We start from the raw sequence: 20,283 nt of genomic DNA, 5'->3' as shown, positions 1-20,283 counted from the left end.
TGGGGGTTGGCCCTATCATCTTGAAAGCTCTCCAACTCACGGAAAGCTTGGCTCTCCAGAGCAGGGTCTGAACCCGCACAGCATACTGTTCAGATGGAAGAGCAGGCTGCCTCCAGGGATAGCGCCTAGTCCAGTGATCTGGCTGACCTGGCAGCTAAAAGGCAGGTAACGTTGCAGAGAAAAGGGACTTCAGACAATTTTGAAAAGCCTGGTCTGACTTTACCAAGATGTCACTCTCCTTTCCCCTCACTGACTTCCTTCCTTCCATTCCTTTCCCACCCACATTCCTTTACCTTGCTGCTTTGGGGGTTTCCCCACATTCTCCCCTTCTTGTGGGGAAGGTTTCAATAAAATGTAAATTAAAACACTTGCAAGTAACATTTTTTAACTTTTCAAAAGCACTGCCCTGAAAACAGCAGCAAAACACAGCCCTTATCAGATCACTCTTCCAGGTTCCTACTGTTGAGTTGCATTGCCCCTAATGCAGTGTGTCCAGCTGCTGGGACATCTTAGCACATATAGAGATGTTCTAACGGGTGAAGTTCAGCTTGGACCAAATATCACCACCTCAGATCCCACTGCTGGTGCCAACATGTTCCAGGTGGCCAGCTTGCAGCACAACAGGAAGCTCCCTTTGTTGAAGAAGGCATGGGTTCCAGCCCCAAAGCAAGGGCCAAATAGCACAAAAGCAGAAGGCATGGGTTCCGGCCCCAAAGCAGGGGGCAAAGAGACAAAAGCAGAAGGCATGGGTTCCGGCCCCAAAGCAGGGGGCAAAGAGCACAAAAGCAGAAGGCATGGGTTCCAGCCCCAAAGCAGGGGGCAAAGAGCACAAAAGCAGAAGGCATGGGTTCCAGCCCCAAAGCAGGGGGCAAAGAGCACAAAATAGCTGCTGAGTAGGGCCCCAGTTCAGAAAGGTACTCAAGTGCATGCTTAAATTTAAAAACGTGAGGCATGCCACTGAACTCAATGAGATGATTCAACACTTACCCACTTTGCCCAATCGCAGCCTAAGAGTGTGCTTTACATGTAAAGGCTTCCAAAAGAATTGCACCCATGGGATGCCCTGGAGTCGAAGCAAAACACACCAATGGTCCCATTTCCAGAAGGGTGGGCAGGAGGACTGTGGGGTTGCACTGTGAGGACCAGCTGAGTCAGTGCAGCTGGAACACGTTGGGCTCCCAGCCATGCTACCACGGACTCAGCATGAATGGCGAGGGTCTCAGGCTTTCCCAGAGAAGGGGCTAGCGCAGCAGTTCTTGGATCACTTAAATGTGAGGAGCATTTTTGTCTTTGGAAAGAGCATTACAAGCCTTCCAGGGGCCAGGTGAAATGCCAACAATTATTTTGCATAGCCTAAACTTTTCTTTACTGTACAAAGTTCACGAATTGGAAACAGACACTTCTAACTGAAAGACACAAACTTCAAGCTCCATCAGCTTCCCCCACTGAGGAATTCTGCTGTTAAGCAAGAACATGTTTTATTCCATGTTTAAATCCTATATTCCAGAAATTGTTTTTCAACCTGTTACATAACAGTCTTCATTAGAAAGAAAACATAACAGACATTAATCAGCTTAAGCTTTGTATGGCTCTCTTTTGTCTGTTTCCTTTTAAAGGAAAGCTTGCGGTGTGTTTGCACCCCATATCAAAAGCTGCCACTAGAAGTCTAGCTCTAGCTTAGTATTACCTTGAAGACTGAGTTTGAAAATTATACTAAGTTGAGCTGCTCAGGCTGGGGAGGAAGGGTATGACAGTGGTTAGGGAGCTAACATGAGTCTCAGGAGTCCCAGGGTCAATTTCATGCTCCGCCACAGATTTCCTATATGACCCTGGGCAAGTCACTTAATTTCTCTGTCCCTCGGTTCCTCATCTGTAAAATGAGCACAGTAGGACTTCCCTTCATTAGAGGGACATGGAGGATAAATTACATCAGAAGATTGTGAGGTGCTCAGATATATGGTAATGAGGGCCACAGAAGTAGCTGATAGATGTCACCAGATATCAAACTCGCTCAGACAGGATCAACATTCCTTGATACTCAGAGGAGACCTGCAAGACAAATGCCCTGAACAGCTGTACTCCTGCATGGTCATTGCAAGAAGAGCTCATTTCACGATATTCTTCCCTCAGAGTCTGTACGGAATCAGCACTCCAGCTTGGATTCCACAGTACAATACCTGAGGCACCTTCCTTCAGAGAAAGCATAAAACTGAGTACCTGACCCGTGCATGGTTAAAAAAATTCCATAAACACAGAGCGATGGGCTCCAAAGTATTATTTTAGGTTTATGCGCCTAGGCCATGTGTGTACAGGGACAATGTCATTTAACCCCCATCTTTCACCACACTGGATTCTGTTACAGAGAATTTGCTATTCAACATCACGTTTTGCTTTAACCACATTCATTGTTTCAGCTTCACCCTATGGAGGCTTCCCTCTCAAGTTGCTACTGCTATGTACATTTGTTTCCACCGTCACCTTTTCATTACATTCACTCTCCCTGTTTTTCTCTTAGAAACCGGCCGATAGCTCAGCTCAGTAGTTCTTGCCATAAAAACCATAACCAAGCACCTTGCTTGTTCAGCTTCCCATGCACTGATGCATTTTAAAGAGATCTGCATCCCCAGGATAAGGCCTCCCAGTTTTCAGTGGAGGAAATACACCCGTGCAAGGGCCCAGCCGTCTGTGAGATGGGCTGTAGCATGGACGGTCAGTCCCATGGAAAGGGCTAGCAGCTGTTGACCATTCCTTATTGAAAGGAATTGGAACCTTAATGTGGAGGGTAAGGGTCTTTCCTGCTCTGCAAGGACTGGTCTTTAGGGCCCTGCTATGAACAATTTCCAGGATTTTATAACAAGGTCACCCATCTATGTGGTTTAATCTCAGTAAGATTGCCTGCATGTTCTCAGCGTTACAGGCTGCCTACGTTGTCACTGTGTGAATAAAGTTGGTTTGGGAAGCTAAACTGCTACATCGCTGTTCCTTTGTTGCAGCGTGACTCTTGGCAAAAATACCATTTGTTCTTTTTCTGGCCTCCTGCTTTGGATACGTCTCATTTGCTCTGATTTACCACGCTCAGCAAAGAACTCAGCTGCTTTTCTTCAGCTTCACTGAGCTGAAGAAGGAACTCCTGCCCTTACCACCAACTCTGTCTCAAGTCTGGAGTCTGCTAGAGATCCTTTCCGTGACATGGTAGCTTGTCTGAGAATAGCAGCTGGTTTGTCAGTCTGCAGGATCCGGAACCTCTATTTATCGCAACATCTGTGTCAGGGGGAACACTGAAGTGAGGAATTCTCTCTCTCTCTCTCTCTCTCTCTCTCTCTCTCACAAACACACACACAGGTCCAAATGTTCCTAGACCATAGCCTTGTTTAGTGACAGGATCATATCTGCCCTAGGGAATAAGATGGGAGAATCAAACTCTTTGCATCACTCGCAAGCTAGGATTTAAACCTGGATCTTCAGTGATCAAAGGTTCGTCTGCTGTGCTCCTCAGTCTCTCTCACTGCAAAGTTTCTTGGGATTTTCAGCCAGTTAGAGGACTGGTTAATACAACAGGTAGCTCCAGTACACTGATATAGTAGGAAGATTAACACGCACACAGTTTTATATATATATATATATATATATATATGCTGGTCACTCCTTTCTTTGCCGCCCCCTAACCTGGGGAACCAGGGCATGTTCTGTGGAACACCCAATCTGTGGTGCACAGAGGGCTGCACTCTTCACCTTGCTCTGGCAGCTGTCGCCTGGACTGGAGACCAGGAGTGCACCAGAGAGGCTAAATATAACAATGCTCTATTTCCAAGAGCTCCCCTGACCCTCACTTTTGAATAGTGCACTGCAAATTGCTCTGATTCTCAATATGGGGATACACAGAGCTAAAAATGAGGGTTTTTAATAAGAAAATTCTGTTTCACTGTGAATTTAACACGTTTAATACATTGACATACTCAGACGAATTGAACAAACATGCCAATACAGTTCTACAGCATCACTTACATGCAGTCTCTCCAGTTCTCTTCCACACACACTCCTTGCATTTCCCAGGATAGGGTAAGATTCACAGTGGGTTCGGATATTTGAATGCAAGGGGCCGATGGGGAGCATGTGTACTAAATATGTTGATAAATTTCCATCTGAACCTAAATAGGTTTGTCCTTATTTCTGCAGGGAGGGTGCTGAAGTATTCTGCTAACAAATGGTACCCATCTTGCAGTCCAACCATTCAGGGGAACACCTCTGTCTCAGCACATTGAGCTCTGCCATGTGGCACAGTACAGAAGAGTAGATACCAAACTGTTTTCTCAGAGCTCTTCCCATTCTCAGCCATATTGTGCTTTAAAGGGCGATCCCAGTGGTTGGCCAGAGTTTTAGCTGTGCAGACAGTTTTAGCTTTGTAAATGGTCTCCCTTTGCAAGAGAGCATTTAATATGGAGTGACTTTAAAATAAGGAAAAGGGAACTGAACTGTGGAGTGTTCTCTGGAGGAGGCTACTGTCTTCTTTCTTTCTACATTATCCTTCATCCTGCTACTCTTAGTGCCATATATGTAAACCTCTCTGTATTTCTTCCTGACTGCATTTTCTGGAGTCTAGAGTGTCATCAGTCAGCTGGGAGTTCATTTTAGTGAACTCATCAGTGCTCATTAAAATTATACAAGCTGGGCCCTATGCATCCTTAGGTGAAAGATCCCTTTGTGTACAAAGTGAGGGAGGATGGTCTTACGGTTAATGCACATACTGGAAGTCAGTAGATCTGAGCTGTCTCTCTCAGGTCTGCCAGACATCCTCCATTACAGAAGGCAACTAATTTAACTCCTTTGAGCCTCAGCATCCCTCCTGTGAAATGGGGGTAATAATACCCACCTACTTCATGGGATATTGAGAGGCTAAAATCATTCATATTTTAAAGATCTATAGGATCTTCAATCACTGGATTTTAAAGAAGTGCAAAGTTCAGGCTCAGATCAGTGGAGTTATACCAAGGATGAATTTAGTTGATTACACAGATTTTGAGTTTTGTGAACAAAGCTCTGGCCAGTCCCAACGTAAAAGGACCAAGCAGGAAGCATCAGCCATGTGATAATCAGGAATAGTGAAGAACAGGGAAAATTCAAAAGAAACAGAAGTTCTCCATGATTTTTTTCATTACAAAAAAACCCCCATTTTTCAACTGAAAATTTTCAGCCAGACCCACTCTCCTGACCCACGCACCAAACATGGATGCACAGGACTCTCCATGGAAGAGCCTCTGAAGTAGGCATTGCAAACACCAGATATATGAATAACCTGCCTTATTATTTGCACAACTTCCCCACTCTCCCCACACACAAGAAACAGGCCAGCTCCACTATAGCTGGAGTCATCCATGGCTGTGGAGGAGAGGCAAGATCTACCCCACGTTGCAGTATTAATGGTAGCCAAAAATAGACTCTTCTTGCTCCTCTTGAATCCTAATTCAAGAAGCGGACTTTTCAGAAGCACAGAATAAACTCTTGTTTACATGAGCTGAGGTATGCCTGATGGTTAGTCTTAGCCAACATCAAATACTTATTTGCAAGTCAAAATGAAATAGCGTTGAACAATGCCTGAGATTAAATGCACACCCCTACGAAAACAAAGCACGTACATTTTTATCACCTTTACAACCAGGCAATTGCAACTGGTTGTTGCAAAGTAGGTTCCAATTCTGGAAGGCAAGCACCATATGTGAGATGCTGAGCCCCGACATCTCCCACTGCTATTAGTGCAAATTGAGGGGGTTATCTACTGAAATCCTCTGGCAGCTTGACAAAGGTATAGAGCTGCTTTCTGGAGCGTATCATGCAATGATCTTACTACATGGGTAATTACGGTATGCTTCATAAAATAAGAATATAGCTTAACAACGCTCCGTAACTTATCAGCTATTTTAAGACACTGGCCCAAACTCAGCGCATAGCAGCAGGCTTACATGTAGGAATTCAAGCCAATCATTGCCAATCATTGCCACACCTGGAATTTCAAAATAAATAAAGCAAGTAACACAGTCACCATGCAATTTGCAATGAGTCGTGGGGTTTAATTTTGCTGGTTTTCTTAAATGTATGCATCCAACAAAAGATCAGTTCGTAAAATAAACATATGGTGGCATTCCTCAAATGGGGAACTTCATTAAATATAGGCCAATTATCAAGGAACTTTAGGTCACATTTTTTGCTTACGTGTATTGACATCATGGGTCAGATGTAGATGCAGATCTACATGAGCCATACAAAGAAGCAGATGAGTCAGATCTTTACCGGGTGTAAATGAAATCAGTGGAGTTAATCCTGTTTATACCAGCTGAGGATCTGGCTTTACCACTTTAAGAAGCTACTATACACTAGTTATTTTAAGTTTCTCCGAAGTATTCATAGAGGTACCAATACTGCTGTTATTCTCTTTGAAGAGGAGCGAATTCATTAGAATTCTTCTAGGAGCCTATTTCAATCGGCTATAGGTCTAAAAGGACTTGTATTCAGAAGAATTTCCATTACTTTCCCTCACCTGTTATTGTGATGATGTATTAGAGCACACATCTGGATTTCATTGGGATAAGAAATCTAGAAAATCAAACCTGTCCTGGAAATAGGATACTAGAAAAAAATCTGGTTACCATCTTTCAGGTTCCCAAAGAGAGGACACTGTCGGAGGGGGATAGAAGGGGAGTTGGAGGAGGAGATGCAGTTGGGCAGTACTGGAGGAGATATTTGGGGGTGCTGGGGGGGATATACTGGGAGGGGTACCTGGGGGGTGCTGGAGGGGTGTGTGTGTACTGGGATGGGAGGGGGTGTTTGGAGGGCGGTGGAAGGGGTACCTGCAGCCTCACTCTTGAGGTGGGAGACAGTGTTGCTTCCTGTCATGGTAGCAGGGCAGCCCAGGACGCAGCGCTAGCCGCCAGTCAGTGCCTCCCTTCAGGCCTCTCCCCCTCCCCAGGGCTGGGAACCAGGGCCCGGGTGGGCAGGATCTGGCAGCTACAGCTGCAGTGGAGGGACCAACTGGGATGCAATTTCTGAGGTGCAATGTCTGCGCCGCAAAATCCCTGGACATTTCCTTTTATTTGAAAAATCTGCCCAGCCAGAGGATCAAAGAGGAGGAAATGTCCGGGAAAACCCAGACGTATGGGAGCCCTATCGAAGTTTTTAGTCTTAGGCCCTGTCTGTACTATGAAGATGGGATGGGATTCCCCAGCTCTCGCGCACACACTCACACTAGTGCTCATTGAACTGGAACAAGTATCATGGTAGGACGGGCGTGGGTGGCAGAAGCAGGGCTGAGACATGCAGACTATGTACCCACTGGTTTCAGGCAGGTTTGTACTCAGCGTGGCTCAGCCAAGCCTCCACTGTCACTACCAGGGCTAGCATGGCTACACTACTCTTTATACATGCACTAGTGCGAGGAGGTGTGCACATGCAGGGGAAATTACCCCCAGCTCGGAAGTCCACACACAGCAGGTGGCCCAGTTCCACGGGGCCTCCCTCTGCAGCCCCATTGTCAGGGCATTGGGAATGGGCAAGCGGTGGGGCAAGACCACTGTGCAAATCCTTCAGTCCAATTGCCCCCCGGGGACAGGAAGCACTCGGATGCCAGTCACATGGTACACCATGGCTCCCTAGGGCGCTTTAAACAGCGCTACATTAAAGCCCATTAGGGAACCTCAGCATGCATCAGCCGGGTCTACATGGACCAATTAATGTGCAACACATTTGTGCACATTAGAACTCACACCCTCATAGAGAACGTTGCTGCGTATTAGTCAGTACTGTGCATGTAACTGCATAGTGCCGACATGAGCGTCAAAGGTGAAAGTTACGTGCCTCTTCACTGAGTCTCAGTGCTTCGATTCAGGGAGTTCTCAGTAATCTGGGACACAACACCAGGCTCCATCTAAAAGCCATAGATGCTGCTCCTCAAGTCTGTGGCCCCTTCCTACCCCCACTGTGTGAAACGTCACCATAGCACTGCCAGATTCTGCAAATCCTGGGGCCTCAGCAGCATCCAAACTCACATTCCCTATGACTGCACTACATTATGCTAACTCTAGACCAATTGGTTAGACTTTCTGGCATGAGGTACGTATTAGGGATACATTATTTGAGGGAAATTCTGTCTTTGGTGGTTTCCAAAATCTGTGTCAGGAATGGATCTTCCCAGAATGTGAAATCATGTCTAGGTCTTGTGAGGCCCAGCAGGTCCTGAATGTCATCGAGAACCAGCACACCCGAGACTCTAAGACTGGGGCAAGGGAACAACACAATCAATCAGAAACGGATTTACCAACGTCAGTACACACCACGGTAAATTGTTTCTCTGACTCTCTTGCAATCACTGATTCTTCAGTTTTCACATATGGGGAGCACCAGCTGATCATGGTTGCTGTGGCTGTTACGAAGTCAGAGTTCATTTTGTTTATAGGGTACCACCATCACCTCTCTTGGCTACTGCATGCTACTGTTATGACTAGAAGATATGAAACCCCTACTGCTCTTCCTGCAGACACCCTCTCCATCAGTGTGCAGCACAAATAAGCTTCAGCTTCAGCTGCCTGAACATAATTTTTATCTAGTTTCTAATTGTACTAAGTGTAGCTGGTCCACCAGGGCCCCTCTGAGCAGGCATACAAATACTTCATTTATAACCCCTAATTTTCTCCATGTGCACCTCCGAACAAGCAGGAATAGTACCATTTTTTCTCTTTCGAATCTCATCCAAATACTATATATCTCAAGTATCTTATTTAGCTACATCTTCTGCTGCCACCTGAAAATTAATTCTCGACCTAGTATATTCAATGTTCTAAAATCTTGATTACACTCAATTAGGGACTTAACCACAGAGGGTCAATCAGGTTGATTTTGAGGACTAATACTTTGTGCAAACATGATCATCAGCTGTCTTAGAAAGAGAACATCTAGATGCATCTTAAGTGTAAGTATCTATGTTGCTCTTAATAGGATATTGTATCATTTAACTAACAGCAATTTTGGGACTACAAATGCCAGACTTGAAGCAGATGATTAGTTAATGTGTCTCAACATCAATCTGCTTCTACTACCAGCCATTCTAACAACATTGCCCTGAGCAGGATTCTGACCTGCTGCCTCTAGCCAAGTGACAAGCTTCTTACACGCTCCGAGCCACATCCTCAGCTGGAGCAAATCAGCATGGCTCCATTGCCACCTTCAATAGAACTGGGCTCATTTGCACCAGCTAAGGATCTGACCCTCAGACTGGCCAAGATCCCAGTACTGCTGTGTTTTTACCCTCTCCCTTTGAAGTATGTCTAAATGGTCAGCATTCAGTTAGCACAATGCTTTTGCACATATCTCTTCCTTTTCCAGTTGGTCCACAGCAGTGCTTAGTTTGTGCCAGGGCTTGCCAGGGCTGAGTCCTGGCACCTCTAGGCTTGGCAGTTCATAGCGCCAGCACCTCTGGACTTGGCAGTTCATAGCCCCAGCACCTCCGGACTTGGCAATTTATAGTCCTGGCACCTCTGGGCTTGCTGCATCAGTTAGGAAAGTAAAAAAAATTGCTTGAGCCCTGACACCTCTTTCATTACAAATTAAGCACTGGTCCACAGTCTGTCTACAAGATATCCAATTTCACTGGAAAATCACTCCAGAAAGACACTGAGAACTGAAAGTATGACCATGAATGCCAAGCACAAAGAATTGTTCTTAACTTCCTAGGAGACCCACTCAAACTTTTGCTGACGTGCTCTTTACAATGGGAATATATGCAAACCCCATCTTTTACCAGTTCATTGTCAATCCAACCTTCCCTGATGCTATATCTGGTGACACCATTTCCTCCATTTGGTGTTCAGTTAGATCCTTACATGTTCCGTAGCATGTTGTATCTCAGGGATGCTTCTTCCTGATCAGGACTTTAACCTGTACAGAGTATCTCAAGTCACACACACTTTCCCTGGTATATAATATGTCCTCATATACCATCCTTTCCCCAGTGCATTTTTCTGAATTTGAATCACTAATTCTTAATCCCAAGGATCCTGTCTGCTACCACAGTCTGATTTTGTTGTGTCTTAGTAAATTAATGGGCACCCTGTGAAAAATTTAACAGGGGAATATCTTCCAGCACTACTAATAATTCAAACTTGGCTTTATAATAATTAATTTTCCTTTTGGTGTTCAAAGGACAGCTAACTGTTCTTAGCAAACAATTTATCTGTCAAATAGAGCTCTTTACTCTGTATGTGAATTGTCTGGACAGAGAATGATTTTCACAAATTTGTTTGAAATTGTCCCATGAAGTTATTGGTGCACAAATTTCAGCCTATTTATTGCTCACAAACTGTTTGCTGAGTATTTGAAATTCATGATTTTTAATCTGAGCTGTTTGGTTGGGCATACAGTTCATAAGGCATTTTCAGTTCCTCAGCTGATAGCATGAAACAAATTCAGGTTTCTGGTGCAAATACTCATGATTATGAATTTTATGCTCAGCTCCACACATATCCTGCAATATTAGTTTAAAAAGCAAATATTCCTGTCTGGAAACTGACTCACTAGACATCTTGTGAAAATCAGATGCAAAAAACAAAATCTGAATCTAAGCAAATTAGTTTAAAAATTCAAATGACTGTTCCTGAAAAGCATCTTGTGGTGTGCACCCACTTCTGATCCTGAAATCCTTCCACCCATGTGACTTCAGCTATATTCCCCAATCCACTTTGGAGATATGTTTCCACATATTGGATTTGGTGGTTGTAGGAAACATTATGGGGTGACCTCACAACTATCCTTCCCATTATATCATTCACTTTGTCAGCCCTGCCAATGACCCAGTGGCATTCTGGTACCTTAGGGTTCCCATACTCACTGTGATATTAAGGGACCCAAACAATAGATTGCAGAGAAGAAAGACAAGGGGAAAAGCTGCAACCTCAAAGCCCTACCTCATTGTCTTTGCTTTTAGCAACCCCTTCTTCATAAACCCTGAGAAGCTGGTCATCCCCGGTCCAGTCTGCTTTGCCCTTGTTGCCATATAATTCAAGAGGTGACAAGGAACTTCAAGAAAGCTACTGTGAAACTTTGGCCGGAGTGGGACACTAAACAACTGCTGAGCTGCTGGGCTGGGAAAGGTGAGAGTCCATATAAGTTAACAAGCACTTGCATTCCCACTCCTCCTTCCCCACTGCTCTTGCTCAGCCCTTCAGCCTAGAAAGACTCCCCAACACACACACGCTGTGTCTACACTTAGAGCTGAGGTGTGATTTGCAGCTGAAGGAAACATACCTGTGGTAGCTCTGATCAAGCTACCATGCTAAAAATAGAATGCAGCGTGGCAGTACTAGTGACAGGAGGGGCTAGCTACTCTGAGTGTCTCAGAAGGGGCAAGCGCAGGGCCGCCAGCCTGTCCCACCACCCACCCTGCTGTGGCTACACTGCTATGTTTAGCACTCTTGTTCAGTGGGAACTAATACAGGTATGTCTACCCAAGCTAGAAATTACACCTCCGTTTGAAGTGTAGACATACCCCTGGTCTCCTCCATCAGCAGCCATGTTGCTTTTAGACAGTGTTCTTCGCTGGTCCAGCCAGGGAAAAGACCTTCGGGTAAATCTCACCATGGTTAACAGAATACAAGAGCTGGCTCTCCACAGAACAATGGCACAGGGAGAGCTGGACAGGATTCAGCTCACATAATCCTGAGCACAGTGCCTGTTTCACTCTGCTGCCGTACTGGGGATTAGCTCGGAGAGAATAATGAAAATTCCAGATACTGGTACACAGGAAAAACCCCAAACCAAAGTACTCTGATGAATAATTTCTCAACCACGAGGTGGCCCACTGCTGCTATCAGGCCTCCCTGCAGAAACAGTGAGAACTCATCCAAGAAGTACCAAACAACAGCACTTTTACCAACCCAAATAAAATCTGTTTACACTCAGGTATAATGCAAGATATCCAGGGAAACCTAAAACATGTGAGGTGTTGTAATAGATGACAAATTAAGAGACACTACTTGTTAGGCAGCTTTAATTCAGGTCTTTCAGTTGGATTCAAGTGTCTGTATTCCGAAGGCGCACGCACAATAAAACACCAGCACGTATGAAGAGAATGGTCATTGTGACACCCTGGCACGCCAATATTTACCACTGTCATGTAATTAGAATATGTTTTGTACAAAGTATGTCTTGTAAGGTGTCATTCTAAAAGTCTTGATCTGTTCAACATTAATATCTGGTTGGCTGGTATGTGCTACTGTTGTATGTGAAGTGATGAAGTTTGGCTAAGTATGTGCTACTGAAACATGTTGTGGGGTTGAAAACACCCACAAGCAGCCTTTCAGGTACAACAGTAAAAAGGCCAAACAATGTGAATAGCTGATTGAGGAAAAGCACACAAGCACCAGGGTTACCCTAGGAACTGTGTACAATAGAAACCTCTCGGAGATAGTCCTACACCATGGGAACTGTTTGACCCAGGTCACAGCAAAAAAGCTTTCCAGGAAGTGGGAAGAAGATATAAAAGGGGGAAAATGACATCCTGATGGGACCTCACTCTCCCTACAACACCACACACCTGGAAACACCTGAGGAACAAAGACTGAACTGTGGGAAATGATGGTCCCAGGCTAAAGGGATTTCTAGACTGAGTATGAAAACCTGGGAAATGCAAGCTGCAAAGCCAAGGCAGCTTGTGCCTTAAGAATCTGCCAGTCTGTTATCACTCAGGGTGAGAATTTGCTAATTCATATCCTACCTATCTAGTATGTTAGGCTCAGTTTGCAGTTTTGTTTATAGGTAATCTGCTTTGATCTGTTTGCTATTACTTATAATTACTTAAAATATAGCCTTTTGAAGTTAATAAAATAAGTTTATATTTTAATCCAAACCAGTGTATGTTTGACTAAGGTGCCTGGGGAAAATCTTATCTTGGTTACCACAAGTGTGCATGGTCCTCTTCACATTGAGGGAGAGGTGGACCGGGTGTCAAACCAATATACTGGCCAGATTTGACCAGGGCTGGACAGTACTGCTCTGGGGTCCTAGGCTGAGATGCTGGTGGTTAGAGAGCCTGCATGTAACTGCAGCTGGGTGTGTCCCTACCTGCATGAATGCTGGTGAAAGGGCAAGCTTGGAGGGCTTTGCAACTTCTCACAGCAGCACAGTGTGAGGGGAAGCCCAGGCTGGTGGGTCAGGGGGGCTCAGTGGTACTCCAGTTTCAGGTGGCCCCCTGTGGGGGGAACCCATCAAGGTCATAATCTGGATTTATTTCCTAAAGGCTAAATCCTGCTATACTTGGACACCCATTGACGTCAGTGAACAAACCTTCTGGAAGGGACATTATTTAGCTCACATCCAGCAATTAACTTCTTCACCTGCTTTTGCCTCCCTTTTTTATTGATTTGCTTTTATGGCCACAGCTTTGTTTTGTTACTATACATCAGCATCAGATGCTTTTCCCACTGTGTGTACTCAGACTCACACTAGTTTAGGGGGAAGCTGTAACCTGTGAAAATCTTATCATCTCAAAGCTATTCCTGAGCATCCTGGACTTGGGGGAGATTTGAAGAGACCTAGGATGACCTGGTCATTAGTCATTGTGTCCTATTTATCCCAAGCCTCTCAGTCACAATCTCTCTACCACTTTAATCATCTTTTTTCACCATTCCTTCCCTCCGTCTCTCTTCCACAATAGGAACACTTTGACTAGATTTTTCACCCTCAAATTCAGCTCCCTTCCACACTGAAACATGCTGCACACAATAGAGTACAAACTAACTTGTGAGCAGTGACTTGTACAGAAAGAGATGGACAAATAGCACACTTCCTGATACATCTTCTCACTGAAACGAGAACGACATGGGTAAGAATAGTGCTGATGAAGTCTCATGCTTTTATATCTTGGTGATTCATCTTTTGACCAATTTTTCCTTATTTTTCTACATCTTCCCATAACTCCTTTAAAGGAGCCATGGCCCAGATCTCTCCCTTCTTTTCCCATCTATTCCAATCTCTTCTTGCCCCCACCCCACTACCCGGTTGCAACTCTTGTACATGTATTTTTTGTGTTTTAAAATGGAGAGTCAGATGGCTGAGGAAGCATAGCCCAGTGTTTAAGGTGCTAGCCTGGGCACCCAGTATCAACTCCTTGCGCCATCACAGACTTCCTGTTTGACCATGGGCAAGGCATTTAGTCTCTCTGTGCCTCAGTTTCCCATCTGTAAATGGGCTTAATAGCACTTCTGTACCTCACAGGGATGTTGTGAGAATACATTAAAGACGGTAAGATACTATGGCAATGGAGGCAATATATGTACCTAAGAGAGATACCTAAAATAAATGTCTCTGAATAATCTTTAGCTTCTTTGATGACAGGTGCACTATTTTATATGAGCTTTCTTTAAATATTCTAGTAGAAATTTTTGCCAAAGAACATTTTAAAGAAATATGGCAGTGAACTGTGAACTTCATATTTCTAACCACAAGTGTACACACCAGAAACCTCATGCTAAGAGTTACACTCATCCAATCAGGAAAGATAAATCTACTGTGTCATCTTCACCTCCAATTAAACTTGCCTATTGAACATTGACTACTCTCATCTAACTGCTTGTGAACAGGATACAGATCAGAAATTATTAGGGAGAGAATTCCAAGTAACAAAAGGGAGAAAATAATGGTCTGTGTTTTGACAAGTCACAAAAAACTGAAATTTGTCCACATTTCTTATGAATTATTTACACAGCTCTATTTAAAATGATTATTTCCTTCACTCAATAAACTGAGTCCAAAGTGTGCTTCTAATTTACCCAGGTTCAATCCCAGAGGAGTTATTGTATCTCAAGGACTTCAACTTTCAATTTGCTTAGTTCACAAGTGAAAAGATGGGTTTTGTTCCAGGGCTCTGTCAGCCCTGCAGTGTCTGGCTGTAGTCTTCATCTCGTAACTCACCAGCAATAAAAATTCTGCCGGCCAAATTAATTGTTTTCAATGGGGTTGAACAGTCTAACTGTAGGCAGTATTTTGCCCTGCAGTTGGAGTTTAATTAACAATTTTATTAAAGATCCATAAGCCAGAAAAAATCCAGCTCACTCCCGCATAGCTATTTTGTCTCTGTTGGGCTAAACTAGGTAGTGAAATGTTATTTTAGTCAGTCAAGTTGGCAGATATGATGCTGAATAACGACAGAGAGCAGAGCTGTTCAGTCACAAGGTGCTATAGTCTCTTTCCAGTGTAGAACTTCACCTTCATAGTTTCTCAAAATTATGAGTCCGGCTGATGGACTGTACAATTTCCCCACATAACTCTTCAACGGATTTCTATTCTGACTGCTCACACTCACCTGCTTTTCCAGTCAGGCTCCTCCTAAACAGAGAATTTTGACTAGCTGCAGATTGGTTAGGAGATATAATCACAGTCATTCCATTAGTAATATTTTTCCCTTTCACATTTATTTCTCATTTCTCCTAAGAGATAAAAAGCAAGATCTCCAGAAGTGAAAGTCTGGTGCATGAAGTGATTATACCATCTTTAGTGCCCAAGTACCTAGACAAGTTTTCATTCTTTAATATTATTCTTTCCTCCTATATACCTAATTTTACAAGAAATAAGACTGAGATATAGTAGTGACAAGTTAATTACTGTTGTGACATCTTGTGGTAGGTCTATTGTACATGTCTGAAACAGTAAGATATGGTACCATCACCATATCTAAATAAGTACTGGTGAAGAAGAGAGCTTTTCTCCATAAACTCTGCCTTCAGCTTCTTTTATAAAACATTTTAGCTTTCAGTGTCTTTAGTGATGACATTGTCTATTGCTCTGGGAATGGGACTGATTCCAAGGAGGTTATGACCTAATGTTTTAGTCTGAAGGGATAGAATGAAGAGATGGGTTATTATACAGGCAAGCTCTCTCTGTGCATGCAGTTATCTGATTACTATATTTAGGGAAATGAGACTAAAAAAGGAGGGACATGCAGGGACCTGACATTTGGCCTGAGATGCATTTGTATTTGGAAGCTGTACGATTATTTAAAATAACATAAAAACCGTGGGCAAATAATATAGAAAAAGGTAACAGGGCCATGTAAGCCTTACATTAATGTTAACCTGATCCCATGTGATGAGGGCACATGTTAATTTCCATTGTCTGAGCCCAGGAGTAGGGAACAGGTGTGTGAAAATTTGGTAAAAAATTATTTTGATTAAAAAAAGAGGGAGCGAGAGAGAGAGACTGCAAGCTCAGCGCCAGAATGCACTAGCAAATGTGCATCCACCAACAGTTTTGGATGAACTATAGACTTTGGTTTTACACAATAGCCAGAACTAATTGCACATATTGAGACATTACTGTCCTTAGTATATTAGAGAGACAAGGCGGGTGCGGTCATATCTTTTATTGGACCAACTTCTGTTGGTGAAAGAGACAAGCTTTTGAGCTTACACGGAGCTCTTCTTCAGAAAGCTTGTCTCATGTGTATTGCTGCTGGTTAGGCTGGGCATGATCCCTCCACATCCCTTTTTCCAAGGAAGAGTTTTTATTATGCTGCGTGGCACATAAGCTTTTAAGAGGATGAATTAATGAGCAGAAGCAGATGAGGGAAGGGCCTGGGGATTAATCTCTTGGTCCTATACCTATGGGAGAGGGAGTATGGAGGCTACTCCAGCCATGTGAGGAAACTCCACAACTGTTCTACATCCTAAAGAGGTAGGAGGATTTCTCTTTCCCAGCACCCACTGTCCAGGACCCAGCCTGGCGACTTGAGCTGGGTTTAAGATTTGTCCTTTAATTTCCAATACAATTTATGCGCACTAAACCTGTTATGAAAGATGGATGTACATGTGATTAGAGGCCTTTCCACCGATCTTCTGTCCCTTCTCCATTGGACTATTGTTGCATAGTAACTGCTTTTGCCAGCTTCAACTTGTAAATCAAGCTCTTGTCTATATTTTACCACCCATGCAATTTATAAAACCAGAGAGCGAGGAAAAACTTCAGTACTTGAAGGGATTTCAAATTGACTTTCAAAGTGAAAAAAATTAAGGCTGTTTTCATTTTAAACGAAAATAGCACAGGTAACAGAGTTCTCTTCCAAAGAAACCCTTCCCTTTACACAGATCATGCCTAAAATAAATTGTGTTAATAACTGGCATAAAGTTAGCTTAACAATTTTTGTTCCATTTGACACTAACGTCTGAGCGCCAAGTTCTGTTTGCCATATACATAACTCCTGTTGAAATTGATAGAACAGAATCTAAAGGAAGAATTTGTCCATGCATGCTTATAACATTAATTTGGGCAGGGTTATTTATTCCTTGACTGGCACCCAAAAGAAACCCCCACCTGAAGTCACACAAGGAAACTGTAATACAAATATATATGCACACACACACACACAAATCAAAGACCTAAATGACTGGTTAACATAGTGTGTGGGGGGGGAGGAAGGGAAGATATCTGGTTCTTACTGTATATAATCAAATTTCAGGCAACTAAGTTATAATGCTTTAAATAATGGGCTTCAAGACAGTACAGAACCTTATCATGGACAACTCACCCAAATTCTAACACATGCTCTTAATCACTTTTCAGTGTTTGCCTTTTGTGTAAAATCACTTTAAAAACATGGGTTAAAGTTGTTTCATAGCTTTACTCTCTCAGTAATGCGCAACATGAACATTATAGTGTTATTAAGAAGTCAAAAATAACTTAATACAGTAGCTATATAAGATTTTCAGACGGCCAAACTTTCAATAATTTACCTTTTGTTAAGTTCAGAAAATTAGCACATTTGTTAATCAAATTAATTTAAAAAGTAGCTTTTCAAAATAAAAGCAATGCTTTAAATAAATATAGTCTTTTATAACCATAGAACACTGAGTTCTGTTAGAGGCAACACAAATACTACACTTAAGCACAAGACTGAAATGAACACCATGAGAATACATGAGCGGGACCCTATTAAGGATGACAGGATAAGGATTCATTTGTTGTCCTGCATCTCTTCTGTGTACATTAAATGACAGTACAGTAGCATAATGGTGTTAATTCTCAAAACTACCATAGCGATTTGTTGTCTCATGACATTTATAATTGCTGCACAAGAATGCTGCTACCCTGTATTTTCAAGCCATTTCTCTATGCTATATCTTCAGCAATTCTGCAGTCTTACTTCAAATCTCTAGCACAGAACACTTCTTAAAACTGACACACTGTGGCCAGATCCTGCTTACCTTACTCACTGGACTTAAGTGGGATCACTGGTATGAGTAAGGCAAGAAAAAATTAACCCATTCTCTAAATTTCATATAAAGCTCACAGTTTGTGAAGTCTATAACCTTCCTTCAAATATTGGCATTCATGAATATTTCAGAATTATTGAAGATCACTGTCATGTTATTTTATCATTGATGAATACTCACAATTCTCACTTCATAACTAGAGGGCAGAAGCTGTGTTTATTATTACACACGTTAAATGCATTTCTGCAAAGATCGCAGCTGTTCTGCAGAGCTAAAATGTTGCACTGACCTTCTTGAATGAAAGAAGTTAGCTATTTCTTACATTACTATGTATTATCTGAATATATTTCAGATACATGTATTTCAAAGACTAGCTAAAATTCTATGAAATGTCCATCTGAAATCCAATCAGGAACTATCTAGAAATTCTGTTTAATATTTCATTTACTTATTTTTAATTGATCATTAAAAATGATGTTGAGGATTTGTAGCAATCCATTAATTTCACCCTTACAACAAATGGTTATTTGTCAGTGAAATCTGTTTTGTTTAATTTAAACAGAATATATTAAAAGTTGTAAATTAAATGACAAAGGCAGGAAAGTCAAACGAAGCACAAAATTGATACAATAAGTAGTCTATTTGTTTTGATCTTCAGAATTAACATGTGTGTTCAAAGATGACAAAAGAATAAATTAGTAAATGGATAAAGCAACTCTTAAACGGGCTTTTCTAGGATTCCACACATATGTTCTCTCTCTCATTCACACTCCTCACCCACTCCTCAGATTTATTAGAAATTTCACTACTAAAGAGTTTAACTTAGATAAATTAACTGCATTAAAATACTGACATTGTGAGGATTTTAATACTTTCAACACCCTGCAAGAAGGCATTCCTGTGTGAAATTTAAATGCTTTAAAAAAATAGTTTAAAGTTATTGAAATATATGACAAATATGACAGCTCTGCCTTCTCTCACAGCCTGCCATTCTCATCCCCAGTATCCTTCTCCTCTATTGCCTCAAGGCATCGTTTTGATTTTGCATCCACATTTCCACTTCCAGTTTTGCTCAGTCCACATGACAAGCAGGCCAGCTGGATCTGCTTCATATTTTCTATGGCTTCATTCTTGGCATTCTTCAGCAGATCTCCTTGTCCCTAAGAGTATATAGAAATACACAAAGAAAAAAAGGCATGAATAATGTAGATTGTTAAGAACTTAAAGTGGAGCTGCTGTTCTCATGTCCTCGTTAAAATTATTTTTTATGGCGGAACACGGTTCAAATTCATCCAGCTTTGTTTCAGTTCCACAGTGGGGCCTACTATTAATTTAAGCACAGACAGAAGGGAGTGAAATCATCTGGAAGCTTTTTAAATGCACCGTACCTTTAGCCAACATAAAAGGCAGCAGAAGCAGTCATAGCAGTGAGTTTGGTGAGCTGGGCCTGCAGATTCAATGTCTTATAAACTATTAATTTGAGAGACAAGGGAAGCAAGGTAATATCTACATTCTGTTGGTGAAAGAGACAAGCTTTTGAGCTTACACGAAGCTCTTTCTTCAGGTCTGGCAACAGAGGGTGGTCCCATAAAAGATATTACCTCAGTGACCTTGTCTCCCTAATATCATAGGTCCAACATGGTTACAACAACACCGCATACAACAATGAAAAATACTGATTGTCAGTAGAGGGATTTTATAGTCATTTATGCCTTTTTCTAGCTAGTTCATTGTTCTGTGGACTGGCTGAAGGGGCAGCGTATTAAGGCGAAGCCTTTGGGAGTGCAGAACCCAAGGGCCCCATCAAACCACAGAGGCAGTTTGTTAAGCTGATCTCAAGGCAGAAGCATCAGTGGAAAGACCCTTCTCCATATTAAGGGGGAAAAAAACTTGATTTAATAATAATGAGCTAGGAGTTCTCTCAAATAGATGAGAAGTCAATACATTATAGTAGGCCTGCCTGTTTATACCCAGGCCAGTGACAACCCTAACTGAATCAACAGAAAATTGTTCTCTTCAGATACGTCACCAATGTATGTGC

General features: G+C 42.5%; 1 protein-coding gene across 1 annotated transcript in view; it reads right to left on the bottom strand.

Annotated features, from left to right (window-relative positions):
- Positions 1 to 7,084: 7,084 nt before the first annotated feature.
- Positions 7,085 to 20,283, bottom strand: part of PLCL1 (phospholipase C like 1 (inactive)) — a 306,728-nt gene continuing 293,529 nt past the window's right edge. The window contains exon 6 of the mRNA XM_007071869.4: positions 7,085 to 19,402. Within this exon, the coding sequence (XP_007071931.2) occupies positions 19,220 to 19,402 (183 nt within the window). The 3' untranslated portion in view covers positions 7,085 to 19,219. The remainder of the gene's footprint in view (positions 19,403 to 20,283) is intronic.

Source organism: Chelonia mydas, chromosome 11 (genome assembly GCF_015237465.2).
Source record: "Chelonia mydas isolate rCheMyd1 chromosome 11, rCheMyd1.pri.v2, whole genome shotgun sequence".
NCBI lineage: Eukaryota > Metazoa > Chordata > Testudines > Cheloniidae > Chelonia > Chelonia mydas.
The sequence above is the reverse complement of the archived record's forward strand: the minus strand, read 5'-3'. Positions and strand labels throughout refer to the sequence as shown.